Source organism: Penicillium rubens, assembly GCF_028828025.1.
Source record: "Penicillium rubens strain IBT 27055 chromosome Unknown utg000003l_segment0_segment0, whole genome shotgun sequence".
Lineage (NCBI taxonomy): Eukaryota > Fungi > Ascomycota > Eurotiomycetes > Eurotiales > Aspergillaceae > Penicillium > Penicillium rubens.
Genome location: NW_026890601.1, coordinates 3,242,160 through 3,258,877, shown reverse-complemented (window position 1 = coordinate 3,258,877; position 16,718 = coordinate 3,242,160). Strand labels below are relative to the sequence as shown.

At 49.3% G+C, this 16,718-nt stretch overlaps 5 protein-coding genes across 5 annotated transcripts; 1 reads left to right on the top strand and 4 right to left on the bottom strand.

Moving 5' to 3' along the window:
- Positions 1–157: 157 nt before the first annotated feature.
- Positions 158–1,609, top strand: N7525_007455 (microfibrillar-associated 1 family protein; the record flags this gene model as incomplete). The annotated part of the gene is made up of 1 exon (XM_002567855.1): positions 158–1,609. The coding sequence occupies one exon, from the start codon at positions 158–160 to the stop codon at positions 1,607–1,609; it is 1,452 nt and encodes a 483-aa protein (XP_002567901.1).
- Positions 1,610–2,058: 449 nt separating this feature from the next.
- On the bottom strand, positions 2,059–2,927 carry N7525_007454 (trafficking protein particle complex subunit 5; the record flags this gene model as incomplete). Its single annotated transcript, XM_002567854.1, has 2 exons — positions 2,059–2,545; positions 2,653–2,927. The coding sequence occupies 2 exons, from the start codon at positions 2,925–2,927 to the stop codon at positions 2,059–2,061; spliced, it is 762 nt and encodes a 253-aa protein (XP_002567900.1).
- Positions 2,928–4,120: 1,193 nt separating this feature from the next.
- On the bottom strand, positions 4,121–7,935 carry N7525_007453 (putative NAD+ kinase; the record flags this gene model as incomplete). Its single annotated transcript, XM_002567852.2, has 13 exons — positions 4,121–4,277; positions 4,368–4,644; positions 4,746–5,754; positions 5,810–5,854; positions 6,640–6,678; positions 6,734–6,760; positions 6,811–6,945; positions 6,996–7,087; positions 7,154–7,364; positions 7,419–7,452; positions 7,521–7,592; positions 7,658–7,745; positions 7,845–7,935. The coding sequence occupies 13 exons, from the start codon at positions 7,933–7,935 to the stop codon at positions 4,121–4,123; spliced, it is 2,277 nt and encodes a 758-aa protein (XP_002567898.2).
- Positions 7,936–8,186: 251 nt separating this feature from the next.
- N7525_007452 (rRNA-processing protein LAS1) lies at positions 8,187–9,698 on the bottom strand (the record flags this gene model as incomplete). The annotated part of the gene is made up of 4 exons (XM_002567851.1): positions 8,187–8,679; positions 8,782–9,228; positions 9,362–9,501; positions 9,579–9,698. The coding sequence occupies 4 exons, from the start codon at positions 9,696–9,698 to the stop codon at positions 8,187–8,189; spliced, it is 1,200 nt and encodes a 399-aa protein (XP_002567897.1).
- Positions 9,699–10,200: 502 nt separating this feature from the next.
- N7525_007451 (uncharacterized protein) lies at positions 10,201–11,298 on the bottom strand (the record flags this gene model as incomplete). The annotated part of the gene is made up of 1 exon (XM_002567850.2): positions 10,201–11,298. The coding sequence occupies one exon, from the start codon at positions 11,296–11,298 to the stop codon at positions 10,201–10,203; it is 1,098 nt and encodes a 365-aa protein (XP_002567896.2).
- Between the last annotated feature and the right edge of the window lie 5,420 nt (positions 11,299–16,718).

Genomic DNA, 16,718 nt, shown 5'->3' with positions numbered 1-16,718 from the left:
CCGGATACGTCAATCCAACCAGTCCACACCACACCATACTACGGAACAGCCCTGGCGCAATTTCCTGGCGTTGAACTGCAAATAAGGCAACGGAGCTCTACATCCCTCTACATAACCGACACCCACCCACCTTCCACTCTCATCACATCCGACCACAATGCCTCCTCCGCTCCCCTCCTCACACCGGGGGATGACCAAAAACCCCGTTAGGCCTGCTCGCTACCGTCCTGGAAAAGCTGTCGCAGAGGAGCCCTCATCCGAGGAAGAGGAGGAAGAAGAGGAGGAGGGTGACGAAGCTGAACGCGAGGCGCGACGAGAACAAGAGCGGCGCAGACGAGCCGAGGCACTGCGCCGAGCAAAAGCGCCCAAAGCGAGCTCATTCCCAGCATCCGCAGTAGCAGCCCCAAAAGTCGAAGAAGACGATGACGAGGAAGGGTTCGTCACCGAAGAAGAAGATGACAAGCCTACACCGGCACCCGCACCGAAAGCAGTACCGCATCCTACGACCGACGAACTAAAACCTACCGTGGCTACATCCGCCCCGGAGAAGGACGAAGAAGAAGACGAAGAAGAGGAGGAAGAGGAAGAAAGCTCTGAAGAGGAGAGTAGTTCCGAAGACGAAGCACCGCGGCGCATGCTCATCCGACCAACCTTCATCAAAAAAGACAAGCGCGACACAGCCACACCAGCCGGACAGACAAAAGCCCAAGCGGACGCCGAACGCGCGGCCGAAGCCGAAGCGCAGCGCGCCGCCCAGCGCCAAGAAAAAGCCGACCAACTAATCCGCGACCAACTGGAGAAAGAAGCGATAGCACGCTCGAACGCCAACCGCGCCTGGGACGACGACGAGCTCGTCGAAGCCGAAGACGAAGAAGCCATAGACGACACAGACGGTCTAGACCCCGAAGCCGAGAAAGCGGCCTGGACACTGCGGGAGCTGAAGCGCGTGCAACGCGCACGCGAAGCGATCGAAGCGAGCGAGAAAGAGCGCGAAGAGGTCGAGCGTCGGCGGAACCTTACCGCTGAGGAGCGCGAGCGTGAGGATAGCGAGTTCATCGCGAAGCAGAAGGAGGAGCGCGAGGCTACGCGCGGCCAGACGGGCTTTATGCAGCGATATTTCCATAAGGGGGCTTTCTTCCGTGGGGATCTTGAGGCGGAGGGGTTGGACCGTCGTGAGCTTATGGGGGCTCGCTTTGAGGATGATGTCAACCGTGATACGTTGCCGCAGTACATGCAGGTGCGTGATATGACGAAGCTTGGGAAGAAGGGCCGCACGCGCTATAGGGATCTTAAGTCTGAGGATACGGGGCGGTTTGGGGATGGGTTGGAGAATAGGAGGAGGGGGGATGGGCCTCCTGTGGGTGTTACGGATGAGAGGTTTATGCCTGATCGTCGTGGAGGTGGTGATGATGGGGATCGCGGACCGACGGGTGCCAATGCCAGTGTTGTTAGACCACGGCATAGGTCGAGGTCGAGGTCGCCTCGGCGAGACCGGCGTGATAATAGAGACTCGGGTCGGTTCGAGCGCAGTCGGTCTAGGGAGAGGCGGAAGCGGAGTCCGTCACCCTATGATGATCGGGAGAAACGTCGGCGGGTGGAGAGTTCGTGATCACCCAGTGCTGAAGGGACAGTGTTGATATCCTGCTTGAATGTCGGAGTTACGGCGCCAGTCTATCACCAGGTGCATGGTGAGATCTACTTCTGATATCTGAATCTCGAGCAACCAATGTGCCAGTACTCTTCTGTGTATGTACATATACGTAATATAACAATCCTCTCCTGGAGGAATTTGTATTGTATGATATCTGCTGGTCGACAATCGAGGACTTTTGTACAAGATCCAGCAGATTGCAAGAACAGTTAAGAAATCCACCATCCAGGCTTGTACTTGCATGACTTCGTGAAGGGAATGCTGGTGCCACCAAACAGTCGCAGACTAAGAGTTGCATAATCACCCCATAGCATCTCAAACGCCACAGATCTACCACGCTAACAAGCACACATCAATCAGCCTGCAACGTGCCAACCACCCAGTAACCCAAAATGCAAGCTCACTCATTATTTAACACCCGCCCTCTCGAGCACCTTCTCTCTCTCCATAACCGGATCCCCAAAACGAACCAAAAACACTGTCCGACTAGGCCAGAGTTCTGTGGGCTGGTTATGCGCCGAGACTTTCGTCTCAAAGCCACAGCCATCACATACACCCTCAATAATACCGGCAACATAAGCAGCGCAGTTGAGCATGCTCATATCGCGGGGCGCGCTGATATATGTGTTGACCATCGGGTCATTGTCAGTGATCATGTATTCGTTGGGAGTGTCCGGGGACACAGAGTGCTCGAGGGCATCTGCGGCGCGGCCGAAGAGGAGGCGCCAGAGGGGTCCGTGGATGAGGTGCAGCAGGGTTATGATGCGGAGGGGTCGGTTTGGGGGTGAAGAGGAGGTGGAGGAGCTTGAGAGGGCGGAGGAGGAGGTTGAGGTTGAGCGGTAGAAGAGGAGGTCGAGGAGGCGGAGGCCGAGGGGGTAGCCTTGTTCGTTTAACCTGGATGGAGGGGTCGTTAGCTATGCTGTTGGGTAGATATATGGCGGTAATTGACTTGGGAGGGCTGGGAGAGCATTCCAGGTCTGAATCGGTGGATTGTGCCTTACCGTTTCTCGAGATCTTGGATACCTGTTACTCTTCGTTGGGCGTATGTGACCATCTCCCCAAATAGAAAGGCGAAGCTCGCCCGGCTGAGTTCTGCATTACGACTCCGGTTTAGGTGGCGGTCGTAGATGGTCTTGCGATTGGAAGGTACACGTAGCCCAGGGGACTGTTGTGATAGCTGGGCTTGTGTTTGCTGTGTCTGTGGTCTGTCGGTCCCTGGGGCTATGCCGCCATTGCTGATGGACTGCATCGTGGCATGTCGAGGTGGTGCCGCCATGGGAATGGCGTTACAATTTCGATCCGAGTCGATAAATTTTAATTTGAGAGCTTGCGGATCTGGTCAAGTTGAGGTATCTATGGGAGGTTTGGAGGTATGGGGTCAACAAGTGGATGCGGTACGGCGGAGCACAACCCCCTCTGGTGCAGTCCTGCGAGATTTTACTTTTTATGCTGAGAAACTATGAACTTGGCTATAAAATACTGTTTAAAGACCTGATCTGGAAGAGATTTGCGCAGACAAAACTATCATTCATTTGATACGGAGATACTATATGTTCTAACTGTTGGACCTTCGCACTCCAAACACAATGCATCACTCGGAATGTCCTGTAAGCCGAGTAGTGCAAAGCAGCAACGAGCACTTCCAGCAACAGTGAAACTAGTTATAAAGCCAGATACTGGATACTGCAGAGCGATAATGTATAATATCGAATATCGAACGTTTTCAAAAAGAAAAAAAAATCGGTTCCTGTTTCTTGAGACAATTAGCAACCGTCTCGACTGCAAAAAGTTGAAATGCAAAGAATTCATAGAACAGCCAAATATTTCTCAGACATCCAAGGAAGATATTCCGCTCAATGCCGCCTTGATTGGGTTCAAGCGACGGCTAGCGTGGAAACTGCGAATGTAGGAAGAGTTTCATCATCGAACGGCGCAAGGCCGTTGGCTGGAGGAAAAGCAATGCAAGAAAAAAAAAGCCATGAACTTACCAAGTCAGTAAAGAAGAGTATATGTAAATCTGTTCACATATACTCCTGAGGTTGTCGGGCTATTGGAGATCAAAGGCAACATTAAGACTTTGAACCCAAGTTGGTTGAGAAAAGGAAGAAGAATTTTCGGGCCGGGCGATGGGCTTTTATAGGGCCAAGTGGAGCTGCAGCTCCTAGCGGGAAAAAAAAAAGAGTGTCCACTTGGAAAAAAAGAGAAAGCAAAAGAAAACATAAGAAAAACAAATGGGAGTTGGAGGCAGTTATTAGCTAAAAGAATACAATCATCTTTTATTTTCTTAATAGCTCGTCCCAGGTCATATTGTTTTCGTAGATTCTGATAAAACCATGTACGCCCATAAATGAAACCACCCAGTAGCTGTAACCCAAAGCAATCGAGCCAAATAGACACCAAATATGCTCATGAAAGAGAAAAGGGAAGAGGAAGAAAGAGTCAAAGGTCATACCGAAGGATTCTCTCCAGCTACTTGAAGCTCTTCTGCTTTTGTCGCGAATTCCAATTCAAAGTTTTGGAAATGCTGTGCACCCAGCCCTCACCCTGCCCACCAGGAGGCAAGACATTGGCAAAGGGATATCTTGACGCTGACACGGTAACATAGTCACCGGGATGTAACTCAACCCTAAAGTTTGTCAGTCAGATAACAGACCCAAGCGTCATGCCAATGCCGAGGGGGTAACAATGGCTTATATGTCGAATGTAACAAACTCACCTCTCTCGACCATCGAAGCTAGCCCAGGAGCTGGTGCGCGCATCGTACGGCACACCCATGCGCAAGACAATGGTGTCTGGCAGAATAATGGGTCGGAAGGACAGTGTGTGGGCGCAGATGGCTGTAACAAGGATGACGGGGTTTTCTGGATGCGAAAGAGAGCCGCCAGCGGCGAGGTTGTAAGCAGTCGATCCGGTTGGGGTAGCAATGCAGATTCCGTCTGCGAGCAGGGTGGTGAAATGCTCGTCGTCTCCGAAGAGTTCGATTTGAGACATGGCTAGCGAAGATTGGTTAGCTGTGTGTCTGTTTCTGTCGTGAGACCTAACATGTAACACCGAGGTGAAGAATCGCAAGCAGAATAGAAATCAGAAGACATACTTGGGTTCGGCCCCCGGTCCAGAACTACGTCGTTGAGGATCTCATACACTCGGTCTGGGGCATGCGTCAATGTGTCCTCCCCTTCCTCCCCGATCAATTCCTCAACCAAGTCGCGATCTGATAGAGAGCGCGCGTGCGGGTCTCTTGTTCTCGCTTTGCTGCGCATGATGGTGCATTCGAACCGTAACCGTAGGCTGACGAAAACGCCATCGCGGAAAGCACTATCGAGACTCTTCTGATAATCCGCAAAGTCGAAATTCGTCAAGAAGCCCAATGAGCCCAGCGAAAAGGAAAGTACGGGCGGCACGATGCGCTGGAACAGCCAGCTCGTGTATAGAACGGTTCCGTCCCCGCCGAGCGTAACCACAAAATCAAATAAATGCGGTTTTTCTTGCGCAAGCTTGGGATCCCAGTACTTGAGCCGTCCCTCGGCGGAGGGCTCGTCTTGTACCAGTTGCAACGCACCGAAGTCCGGGTGCATCTCGAGCCGTCGCTCGACATAAACCACGTACAATGAGTCTCTGTCCTTGGAGAGCAGCCACCTCGTCACTTTTCGAGTCAGGCTGACGAGTGACTCGTCCTGCGCCTTGCTGACCACGAAGACAGTCTTCACGGTGAGCTTGAGCTTGATGCTGCCCAGCTTCTTGGATAGTTTGCGCACATTCCAGGCCATATCTGATAGCTGTCTCTTCGTAAGATGACGGGATTCGATGATTGTGGGTATCGGTTTGTTCTCGCGGTCGACCACCAAGGCCAGTTCCTCTGCCTCGAGACCTTCCGTATTTGTCATGGGTTGAGCCTCGTCCTCGTTCGATGTCTGTATCTCACCCTCTGTGTCTTCTGTGCCTTTCAGGTGTTGTGGGGGTGTGGTCCACTCGCTCGCAATAAGGTTGTGGACGTAGCAGGCGGTCGTCGTATCATCCTGAGTTAGGTGAGGTTGGACCCTCGGCTTGTCCATCGTGACAAGGGAGGATTTGCGTCGGTGGTTGGAATCGGGTAGAAGTACGACCTGGGTAAGGACATTTGCTTAGTACAAGACTATCATGGGAGTCAAACCGCTTTACCTCTAGATGGTGCTGAGCCTCTGTGTCGCTTGCCCCTCCATTTTCCTGTGATGGTATTGGTCAGTCACTGCAATATCCCAATCCCGGCATCTATTAACACTTACTCCATCCGTAGCTGCCTTATTCATCACGCAAAAAGTACTGGAATTCCCTTTTGGTCACTCTGTCATGGTTGAGGTTGTCCGGACCCGAGATGTCGGCGGCACCAAAGCGAGTGGGGAGCTATCTGGTATGCCCCACCGGCGCCTGCTGCACCGCAAACAAAAAAATAGGGAATTGAGGTATCTTTTGTATGGATCTCCCATATAAAAGGTACATGTACTTAACCTCAATTTTTCTCCACCCTTGAACTACAGTGACACCTCTTAAATTTCAGCACCCTGTCAGCTACCGCCTTCCTAAAAGAACGCACCGCCTACTTAAATAGTTATACCGCCCATTATTTAATATTTTTGACTGGTGGATTACGATTGGCAGAATAAGGGGTGTTGAAACTAAGGAGGTGTCACTGTAGCTAAAGAGTAAGAGAATGAAATAGACACCTTGTACACTATACGTATCTTCCTACATCTCCCTTAGCTATTCCACAGGACAGGATAATCTACCTATGCTATGTCTATACTGTGCTGAAGTATTCTTTGTATGGATTTCCCATACAAATGATACTTAACTCCTATGGGGAGCACTGCGGTGGGCTTGGCATTATGACGTACAACATCGGTCCACGGTGGAAAACAGCTATGTATGAGGAAATCTCGTAGATTTTCACGCTTGACTCACATACTTTACATCGAATTCTTCATCTCTCTCAATGCCGCCATAACATCCACAGGGTCGGTCTTGCCAGTTACCTTCTGGATCTCTGGGTCCTGTGTGTTCTAAATGAGCAACGGCAGATACAAGGGCAAAGGATAAGGGACTTACATTGACGCGCATGAACACATTGTGGAGCTAAATGTTTGTCAGTCTCGACCAGAAATATTTTTTGACCCAGCTCTTACCTTTTCATCGCCGATAGTAAATTTCCCTTGTGTCTGCTTGTTCTGGTCCGCAAACGCCTGGAGCTTCTTAATAGGCTCTGTTTGTGAGACAGCAATGCAGAACTTGACATTGGCCTTGGTATACTCGTGGCCAGGCTAGAAAGAGTCAGCATGGGGCTTGTATCAACACGAAAAGACAACCCTACATAAACCTTGGTGTCATCTGGCAAAGCCGCGAGAGTCTCGTTCAGGGCCTTGTGCATCTCCTTCGCATTTCCTTCAAAGAATCGGCCGCATCCTGTGATCAAAATTAGTTCGTGACTCTCTCTCAACGGATGTAAGGGCTTGAAGGCGATACACATACCACCAATGAAGAGAGTGTCGCCTGTGAAAACAGCACGCTGGTCTCCATCTTGCATATAGTAGCAGATGCTGTCTTGCGTATGACAAGGAGTATGCAATGCCTTCACTGAGATACGGTCTCCGATCTTGAATTCTTCACCATGCGCAGGAGTCTTAGTGACAGACGCGCAGTCCTTGCCACCAATGACCTGAAGGCCCTTGAATTGTTTCAACTGGAGCAAATGTTAGCGCGAGTTAACATCCCTAGCTCAAAAGCATATGCATACAATGTCACCATTACCACCAGCATGATCCCAGTGGCTTCAGCAAATGTTAGCAAGCTTGGATTATTTGTTCTCTTATTACCGGCCCATCGAAGTTCCACATACTGGTGAGTGTTAACAATGGCCGTCAGGTCAATCTTGCCAGAAGCAATCTGAGACTTGAGCTCCGGTGCAACCCTGCAATTCCACGTAATCAGCTCAGCCCATGCAGTAGTTTGATATTATCTAAAGATGCAACTCACTCCGGAGGATTGGCCGGGTCAATAATAACGGACTGCTTGGTCGGCTCGTCCGTCACAAGGTAGGCATAGTTGTTTCCCTTCCCCGTCCCTATAGAATTGACCTAGGATAAGCAAATATTCCTGCAATATCCCAAGATTGCCACTGTTGATTGGTAACATATATGACGGGACCGGAGCAGCAACCTACACATAGGAATTGATTGGATATGCATGGCTCTGATTTGTGGCCTGAATAGAGGTGAGCTACTTCCGAATAATTGTGTCCTGAGGAAGTTCATCACCAACGATGAATAAAAACAGTGCGGGGAGCTCGAAAGATGTACACACGCCAAACGGGTGGATCTGCCGGATTACCAACGTCATCCGGAATAACTATTTTCCACTTAGCTCGACAGCTTTTAGTAATGCCACCGCTTTTGATTGGTTGCTCGTGACTATGAAGCTGTCTATATTGTGTAGGAGATATTGGCTTTCGGTTCTCTATCGCTGCCAGCAGCGTATGTATTTTGTGAGTTGGAGATATCCCCGTCTAATTACTCGATACCACGCCTAAAGGTCGACTGTCCCATTTCTCCAGGAATCCCCATCCATGTTCCAGCAGCTTTTCCGAGAGCTGTGATGGAGCGTATTGCGAGTCATTTCTAACATGTTTTGGTTTCGTGATTCGGTTCTTGGCAGCGGGACGAGCACCAAGAGCTGGTTTGGGCTTGCTGGCGTGCTTCCTTAACTGATCTCCCAATAACTTTGTCCAATGGTGTGGACTTTCATCGCAAGCTCGGAGAACATAGCTCTGCGGGCATGATTGCCTGTGGAACTCCCAGGCAGGAGATGTCAAGATATGCGCGATCCACAGATACAGTGCCTCGGAAGGCGCATCTGCCGATATATCGGTTGTGTTCTTAAAGGCTAGATCATTCACCAGATCTTCGGTCAAATGCCTCAAAAACGCAGGATGACTCTCTGCAACCCTTTGCAAAACCGGGTTCCATTCCTTGAATGCATCATTCATCGAATCTCCAAGTCTAGAATGTCACAGTCAGCATGTACTCCCCGACAACGACTGCACCCCTGAAGACACAGCCGAGACAAAAGCAAAACGTAAAAAAGGGGGGAAGCAAACTCACACCCGCCCACTAGGCACCAGGAACCCCCGCTCGAGCAAAACAGAAGACAAAAGCCTAGCCGCAGTCCCCGAAACATTACAAACCGAGACAAGCCGCATAGCGACCGAAACAGCCTGATCCCGCTTCCGCTTCTTGGGCACAGAATCCGCCGATCCGCCGGATAGAGGCTGCAGAGCGTCGCACAAGGCGGCCCTGACAGATGCACCGTCGTCATGGGTCAATGCAGGCGCACCGGAGTCGTCACCAACACCGGCCCAGTAATTGTCCCACAACCACTCGAGCGAGCGCTGCGCAGCTTTGCGCAGTACGACGAGCGACGGCGGCTCGCGGTGGGTTGCTTCGTGGCGGAGTTCCACGAAAGAGGCTGGCAGGCCTAGGTCTGTGGCGCGCTGGAACATTGTTCGGCGAACGCCGTGGATCTTGGTGTCCACGAGACCGGTTACGAAGCTAACGGGCGTTAGCTTTTGAAAACGGAATATGTTATGTGAATGAGAGGGGGGTATGAATCCGAGACACCATCCCCACGGGCTTTTCTCTCCCATAAATGTAAAAGCAGGATCAGGTACGGTTCAATACTCACCGACAGAAAGCTGCAGAATATGTAGCACGGATTGAGAAGATGGAATTCCTCTGCGCATCATCATGGAGAATAGCATCTGTCAACAAGGCTGTAGCTTCAACATGGTGCGGTACATTGCCGCGTAGCTTCCAAGCTTCGACCTTTCCGATATCGTTAGCAATCCACATCCACAGCTGGACACCACACTCATTCTGTCGCTCATGCACATGTAACATACCACTGCACAGCCGTGGGAACGCAAATCCGGTCCAGCGTACGTAGGCGGAGGATAAAACTCGTTCCGCACTTCCAGCAACTGAGACTTGGTTTTCCAAGCCGTGAAAATAACCTTTGCCATTCTCGGTGCCGAGTTTGAAATGATAATTAGAAAATTAAATTCGACGCTGGATGGGTAGCCTTTTACTTGCTTGACTTTTCGTTGATAGCCTGCGAAATATTTTCGGGGGATTGTTGTTCCTTTAAGTAAGTTTTACCGAGGCTTGTTTTCTCCGCAGCCAATCAGAGGGCGAGTTTGTATACTTCGAGTCTTTGACATAATGCGACAATGATTTCCAAGGTTAACCGTAAAGTTAGGCTCAACTGAAGATGAGAATAATGAGAGGTAGCAAATATTGAGATAGATTTGTGTATCTGATTGTGCTCGAGTACACCTAAAGTAAATGTAGCTAGATGCGAGTCGCGAACCGCTCGTCCCAGGGTATCCTTGTGTATCCGACTCCGAAAAAAAAGAAAAACAAAAAAAGACGATGAAAGACAAACTCCACGCTATGCCGCTGTTGCCGTAAGAAATGCGAAAGAAAAACAAGTAGAAAAATGAAATCCTCCGCGAGGCGATCCTCTCAGATCCACCCATACCCATAGTTCATGCAGGGCTGATTGAAACCAGCAAAAGGCTGGGCAGCAGTCATGGGCTGCTGATCCGTATCATCGTCGTCGAAGAAGAAAGACCGCTGGAGCAAATTCAGAGCTTGTCTGGGCTGCTGCTTGGAAGTGAAGTTCGACTGGCGAATGGTAGGCGCGGATTCATGGTACGTGGTTGGTTGCTGGGGCAATTCCTGCTGCCCAATGATCTCGACCTCTGCGTCCTCCTCGCTGTCCTTGTCTTCATCGGATGGGGTAAATGTCTCTTCGAGCTTCAGGCCCTCGCCTGATTTGCTCTGCGGGGCTCGTGCCAGTGTTCCGTTGGGCTGGCTGTAGAGACCCATGCCGACTAGTTCTTCTTCGCCCTTTCCGCTTTTCTTGGTCTCTGCGCTGGGCTGGAAGGGATTCTCGAATTGTTGAATGGGGAGAAAGTCCGGTGTTGATGGGCCACTCAGTTCACCTGGGGAGGGGACGCTGACGTAGCTTGGACATGTTGTCTCTGGTGGGGGGATGTTGGTGCCCATTGAAAGCATGTCCAGGCTCCAGTTGTCGGAGGCCGGGTGCGACATCGTTGACATATCGGTGGACATAGCTACATCCCATCCCATCGGGCCGACCTGTGAGCCAGTCATGAAACCCGGCGTGTGCTGTGGTAGTGGCAAGTCCTCCTGCATGGTTGGGTAGATAGGGAAGTAGTCGGGGGAGAACGAAGGGTCGGCAGTCACAGGATATGACATGATGTCTTCACCGCCGTAGACGGCTGGGGTGAGGTATTGATCAGGCACGGCTCTCATACCGGCATAGCTATCCGAAGGGAAATCTGAGGTGTACGGGTTGGAAAGACCCCGCGCTCTTGCGGATGAAGGATGCCAGCTCATCGGACGTGGGTTCCGGGCGGCTGAGGCGAGAAGGACTTCTTCCAGTGATGACTGATATTGAGTGGGCATTCCATGCATCACATTTTGATTCACAGTTGGTCGTCTCCTGGTTGCTGATGAAGGACTGTTGCCTGCACTACGAGGCTTCATGACGCGAGTGTGCCTCGGTCGAGGGAAAGCATGGGTTAGATCTTGCATGGTGGGCTGGCTATAGGAAGCATTGTCTTGAAGCCATTGAGAGCCTGTTGAAGGGGGCTGAGGTTGCCAAGAATAATTGGCCATGTAAGAAACAGGAAAGAAGATGAAGAGAGGAAGTTGACTAAAGGGGAATTAAGTCAGTATATAGTCAATGGTAGACAGCAAAAATTAGCTTACGTAGTGGAGTGTAGTTGAATAAAGAGTGGATGTGATAATAATAAAAAGAGCCGATGCTCCCGTTCAGGAACGGGTGAGAGTATTATAATTCCAGTGAAGATCCCGTTACTAGGCAAGGCAGGCTTATAAGGGAATCCAGGGAGCCCGGATCTACGATGCCACACATGAGATGACACGACGTTGACACTAACGAAACGAGAAAAAAAAGAAAAAATTAAAATAAGAACCACCTGGAACCGAATCCACGAAAATCAGGGCAGTTCCACCGTTTCGACCAGGGCCCGTAGGGAATACTCCGGAGTGCAGCAAATAGCAGAGTGGGGGTGGGATCGGACCTGTGGGAACATGGAACATGCTTTTTGAGGCGAACATGGGGAAGAATAGAATAGATTAAAAGACTAAATAGATTAAATAGGTATAATATATATGTATAATATAGGTGTATAGTATGTATAGTGGGTATAGTCTACGGTATCTTATGCTAAAAGTCCAAATAGGCCAATGGATGGTCTCACACAGCCTAGACTGGGGCTCCCGTCTTCTTTTCTTTTTTCTTTTCCTTTTTTGCTTTTCCTTTTTCCTTTTTTTATACCCAGAAATTCCATTGACCCTTTAGCCGCTGGGAATGCTATGTACCTATTTGACCGATTCGGTCCGATCTGCGGTCAATACTTCCAAGGCTGAGTCTGTTTCTCTCTTTCTTCTGATCCAATGTAAGAATCCAGATATAGTGGAAATTAATATATATTTATACAGGACAACTTGTCTTTCCATTGTCCTTTCCCCCAATTATAGCGTCACCGAGCTCGTTACGCAAGGGTTACAATGTGATGGGCTAGAGATCGACCACATCTGCCTTTTTTGGATTTCGACAGGGGTGCGAGTGGAGTTAAAGATAATTATCGTCATCGCCCTTCCCGAAATCTGGATTTCTGGATTGAAGAACAGTCTCTCCCTTTGTACCGTGCATACCCGGATGTGAGGTTGCTATTCTCTTTGCATGACTTCTTTACCACCCGAATTACGGAGTACATGATGCAGGAGATGCATCATTGCCACCATGATCTTTGTTGATGTATTCATTTGCTTCTGACTCTCATTTGACTTTCATTTAAATGTTCCGAGCCCAGAAATAGACTACTCGACTCGGCTTTCACAGGTTCACGGCCAACCACTTAGGTCGGCTTGGCTGAGTCGAAAGGAAACTTGGACCATGCGAGGTTTACGGAGTAGGCTACCTGCATTTTTCCAGGATCAACATTTGGAGGGTCATTCTCTAGTATCACCTGAGAAGGAAAAAGAGGGGTGGCCGCCAACTAAAATATAGCTAATACGTAGCGTATCGATTCGACGTTTGTGGGCCTGTTTCTGTTTCATCGGCAGCGTGGCACAGGAATCCATCGCAGACGCCACCAAAATGGGAATACAACATGGTACGCAATCTAGAAAGCTAGAAAGCCTAGTTAAAAAAAAAAACTGGGCACTGAGCGGGAAGCTCGGCTATCCCAAGCGGTTGAACCTCCGGTTGAGCTTGACTTCTGAGTTCGGATTCGACGGAGTTTTTAATGACGTTTGAAGATGTATAGAAATGTGATCAGTCTTCATATCATCATATCACCATATCACCTGCAGCTTTCAATGTACCCCGTACAAATATAGGCAGGTTGCAGGTAGAACAGTCCCAAGTCTAAGATTGGCGCCAATATCTAGAACTTGGCGTCTTGAACTGATGTGGAACTAAAATGGATGGAGCCACATAAAAAAGAAGAAATAAATTCAAGACCCGTAAGAAAAAGGAGTCGAGCCATTCACAACGTGGCCAGGTGGATCTGATCGTGCTTAGGGCTCTGCCAAAGCCAAAAACAGGCCAATACCCGACACCTGGGTCACTTTGCTCAGGGGCGGTTACTTCTAATTTCCTCTCTAGATTGCAGGATTCCAGGATTTTGGAGATTACAATTTAAATTGCAATGTATCCCTTAGAAGATCAAGGAACACATATTATTAGCATTATTGAAGTGCAACATATGAGATCACCAGCCTACAAAGAACCGATCTCGATGCAAGACACATCAAGCCCATCACGCGGCATCCAAGCCCGTAGCGCAACGCATTTGAAGACCCACTTCCTGTACCATAAAAAGAGTAGCAAAATGAAAAAGTAATTGGAGACAACTTTCCAGAAGGCCAGATGTGTCTGATTTGTCTTGATCAGAGTTCTCCGTAGGACTCCGTAGTGGAACCGCTGACACAACCTGAACAAAATGCCGATCTTCCACGGTATGCACTGAGCACACCCTAACAGCCGGCACAACATTGGGGATTTCACTAAGCTCTGGTCTAACTAACCCCTTGAACATAGGCATATCCGCAGGATTCAGCTCATGTTGTACAATGTACGGAGTACTCCGCCCAGAGGAGTATTAAATACGAGAGATTCCCAACACCCTGCATGCCGGGCAAGATCCGAGGGGCCCAGTACCATGTTTAGTTTTCAATATAATCTACTTAGAGTGAAACTAGTATGGAGTACTCCGTACGGAGTACTCATCAATAAATAGACACGGAGAGATACGCTGTAAAGCAATCAGCGGTCACGTCCGAGAGCACAATAGATCTCCAACAAATCAGCCTCGTTTTCGCTCAGTAACTTCCGAAAGGGCGCGTATTAGATATCCACTCAGGGAGCACTGATGAACCTTTCCATTTTCACGAATCCACATCCACCGCTCCACTATTGGGGCACAGGAGGGGGCCGATCTCAGCTTCCTTCATCCTTCCAGACGTTCCAGGTCTCGTTTATGATTGCCCGGTTCCCCTACTTAGCCCCAAAGAATGCAGCGGGAGCTGCGGGCCAGGTCAATTTGGCTTGCTTTAGCGCCATGTCATCAGCTCCTTACGGTGTAGCATCGGATGCAGGTGTCCTGGTCACCCTGGTCCCCGTGCGTTTCTCCTTTGTTCTTGTTTTGGGGCTGAGATGTGAAATGTGATGGGATTCAACAGGGATAAGTACATAGTGGATGGACTAGGACGAGGACTAACAAACAAAAAATATAAAAATAAAAGTCTTGTTTGTCGCCTCGGTCGCTCGGTCGCAACCTCCTCCGTAGGCATCCCCTAAACCGGATGTTGGTCAGCATTATTGGCGGGACCCATCTTAGGACTCGACGATCGTTGGGATTATCTTCCGACACGAAATGTCTTCAAAAGGTTGAAACTCACTGCCGCCTCCCGATAGGCTGCAATATTAGAATCAGCTGCTTCAGAGAACTGGGCGATTTGCAAAAGCTGTTTTAATCCCAGTCTAGACCTTGTCCTGTGACACAGCACCTCCAAGGCTGGGGATATACAGACACGTAAGGTCTAATGCACGATGGACGATGAAGGCTGCAGCCTCACGGCTATTTTTCGTCACCCTTTGACTCTTCAGATTCGAAAGTCAATGTGTATACCGTATCATAAATGCGGTCATCCTCGGATATGTTCCCCACGCAAGGTCCAAGTGCAGTGACATTCTGAAGTCAAAAAGCAGAAAAAGGTGTGAGTCAAAAGACAATGACGGCGCCTAGCGGTCAAGCCAACGTGGTTCTCCTCAAAAGAGGTTGGACCAATCACGTTCCTCGATGGAAATTACTCCAAAACCTTGGACGTTTTTCCGTTTCTCCTCGGTAACCCGTTCCACATTCTTGGCCCTTTTTCATAACTCAGGTGCTGACCTCCTTAGTACGTTGATCTCGTTCCCAACAAGGGAAGGTCAAAGAGATCATTTGGGGATCCATACTGCACTCTGTACTCCATATACATGCAGGGGCTGATGAGGGGCTGCCCCTCGTATACTACGTAGCCCCATTAACTACTGACTACTCCGTACTCTGTATGTTGTATTTACTATTCGATAGGCTGTGTATTACTATATTTATAATCGTCCAACAGTCAACATGTCTAGCTTATACCTTGGAAGACACCAAGCTGTCTCGAAGAAGCCCGGTGCAGCTGATAGCAGGGGTATATGCGACAGCTGCAGTGAGATGGCACACCATTTCTTGTTATATCGGGGGGTCACAGTCCCATCACTCTGATCCTCTTGACTCGGCAGTTATCATGTGTCTGTGATAAAGATTTGCCTAGACCACACCAATTACCAATTTCCTGTACGGAGTAAGCACGGCATACCCACTTGTAATTCGACAATTCTACGGAGTGCCTTTTTCCACTCTACCAGATAAGAGGGGCTCAAGCCCTGGAGTCATCTCTCCATAGTTTTAATAAACTAGTCCAGATGAGGAAATGTAATTGCCCGGGCTCGCGTCAAGACTTTTGAGACATCAGAATCTTGCCTATCACACATGCACTCCTCCGACTCCGCGCCTGGGGAGATATACATCCGCTTGTCTTCACCGCGTTCTCCAACGAGCAAAAACCTGCAATTTTATCGTTTCACAACTTTGCATGCCGAGGCAAAGATGTGATATAGAGTGCTTCCGTGTGTACGGAGTACCTCTCTCCACCCTCTCTGCATCTTCATCGAGTCCACATTACTTCAGCTTTCCATTCCACCTCCCCTACATATGCACCTATGTTGTACACACCAACACACCAACACTTAATAAGTGGTAGTATATTATACTCCATACAAACTCCATAGTTAATCCCGTATTCCCAAAACCACCCAAAAAAAGGTCCAACCTAAAGAGAAAAAAAAAATCTCTACGATATTATAGTGGAAACAGACCCCCGAAAGCCCCAGTTTACCAAGTCGACCCCCACTAAAACGAGTATCATTGCCATATCGGCCATATGGTCCAACATAGTCCCTCTCCCGCTTCTTTCCCGCTCCAACAGCGACAAAGTGGTGGATACAAGAGGAGACTAAGAGGTGACCAAGAGTGATGAGCACATTATTGATTTCGGGCACCGGCCATTGCAGTAGACTGGAACTTTACATTTTGCTCGTAGATCACGGGTGGAGTGGAGTACAGAGTCTTGGTGTGGATGAATGCTGCGCACTAATTGTTGGTCTTGCGGGCTTGCGGGCTTGCGGTGTTGCGGTGTTGCGCTGTGGTTTTTTTGACCCTCAGATTTGAGTCCTACAATGTACGTAGGTTTGGGCAACTGTGATATATTTGATTTACACAACTAGTCCAATTCTGTTAATATCAATATAAGTCTGTCTTCACCTGGGCAGATGCTAACTACGTCAGACAATTTCCCATTTAGGGGATCGTGCGACTGAGTTTAATTTC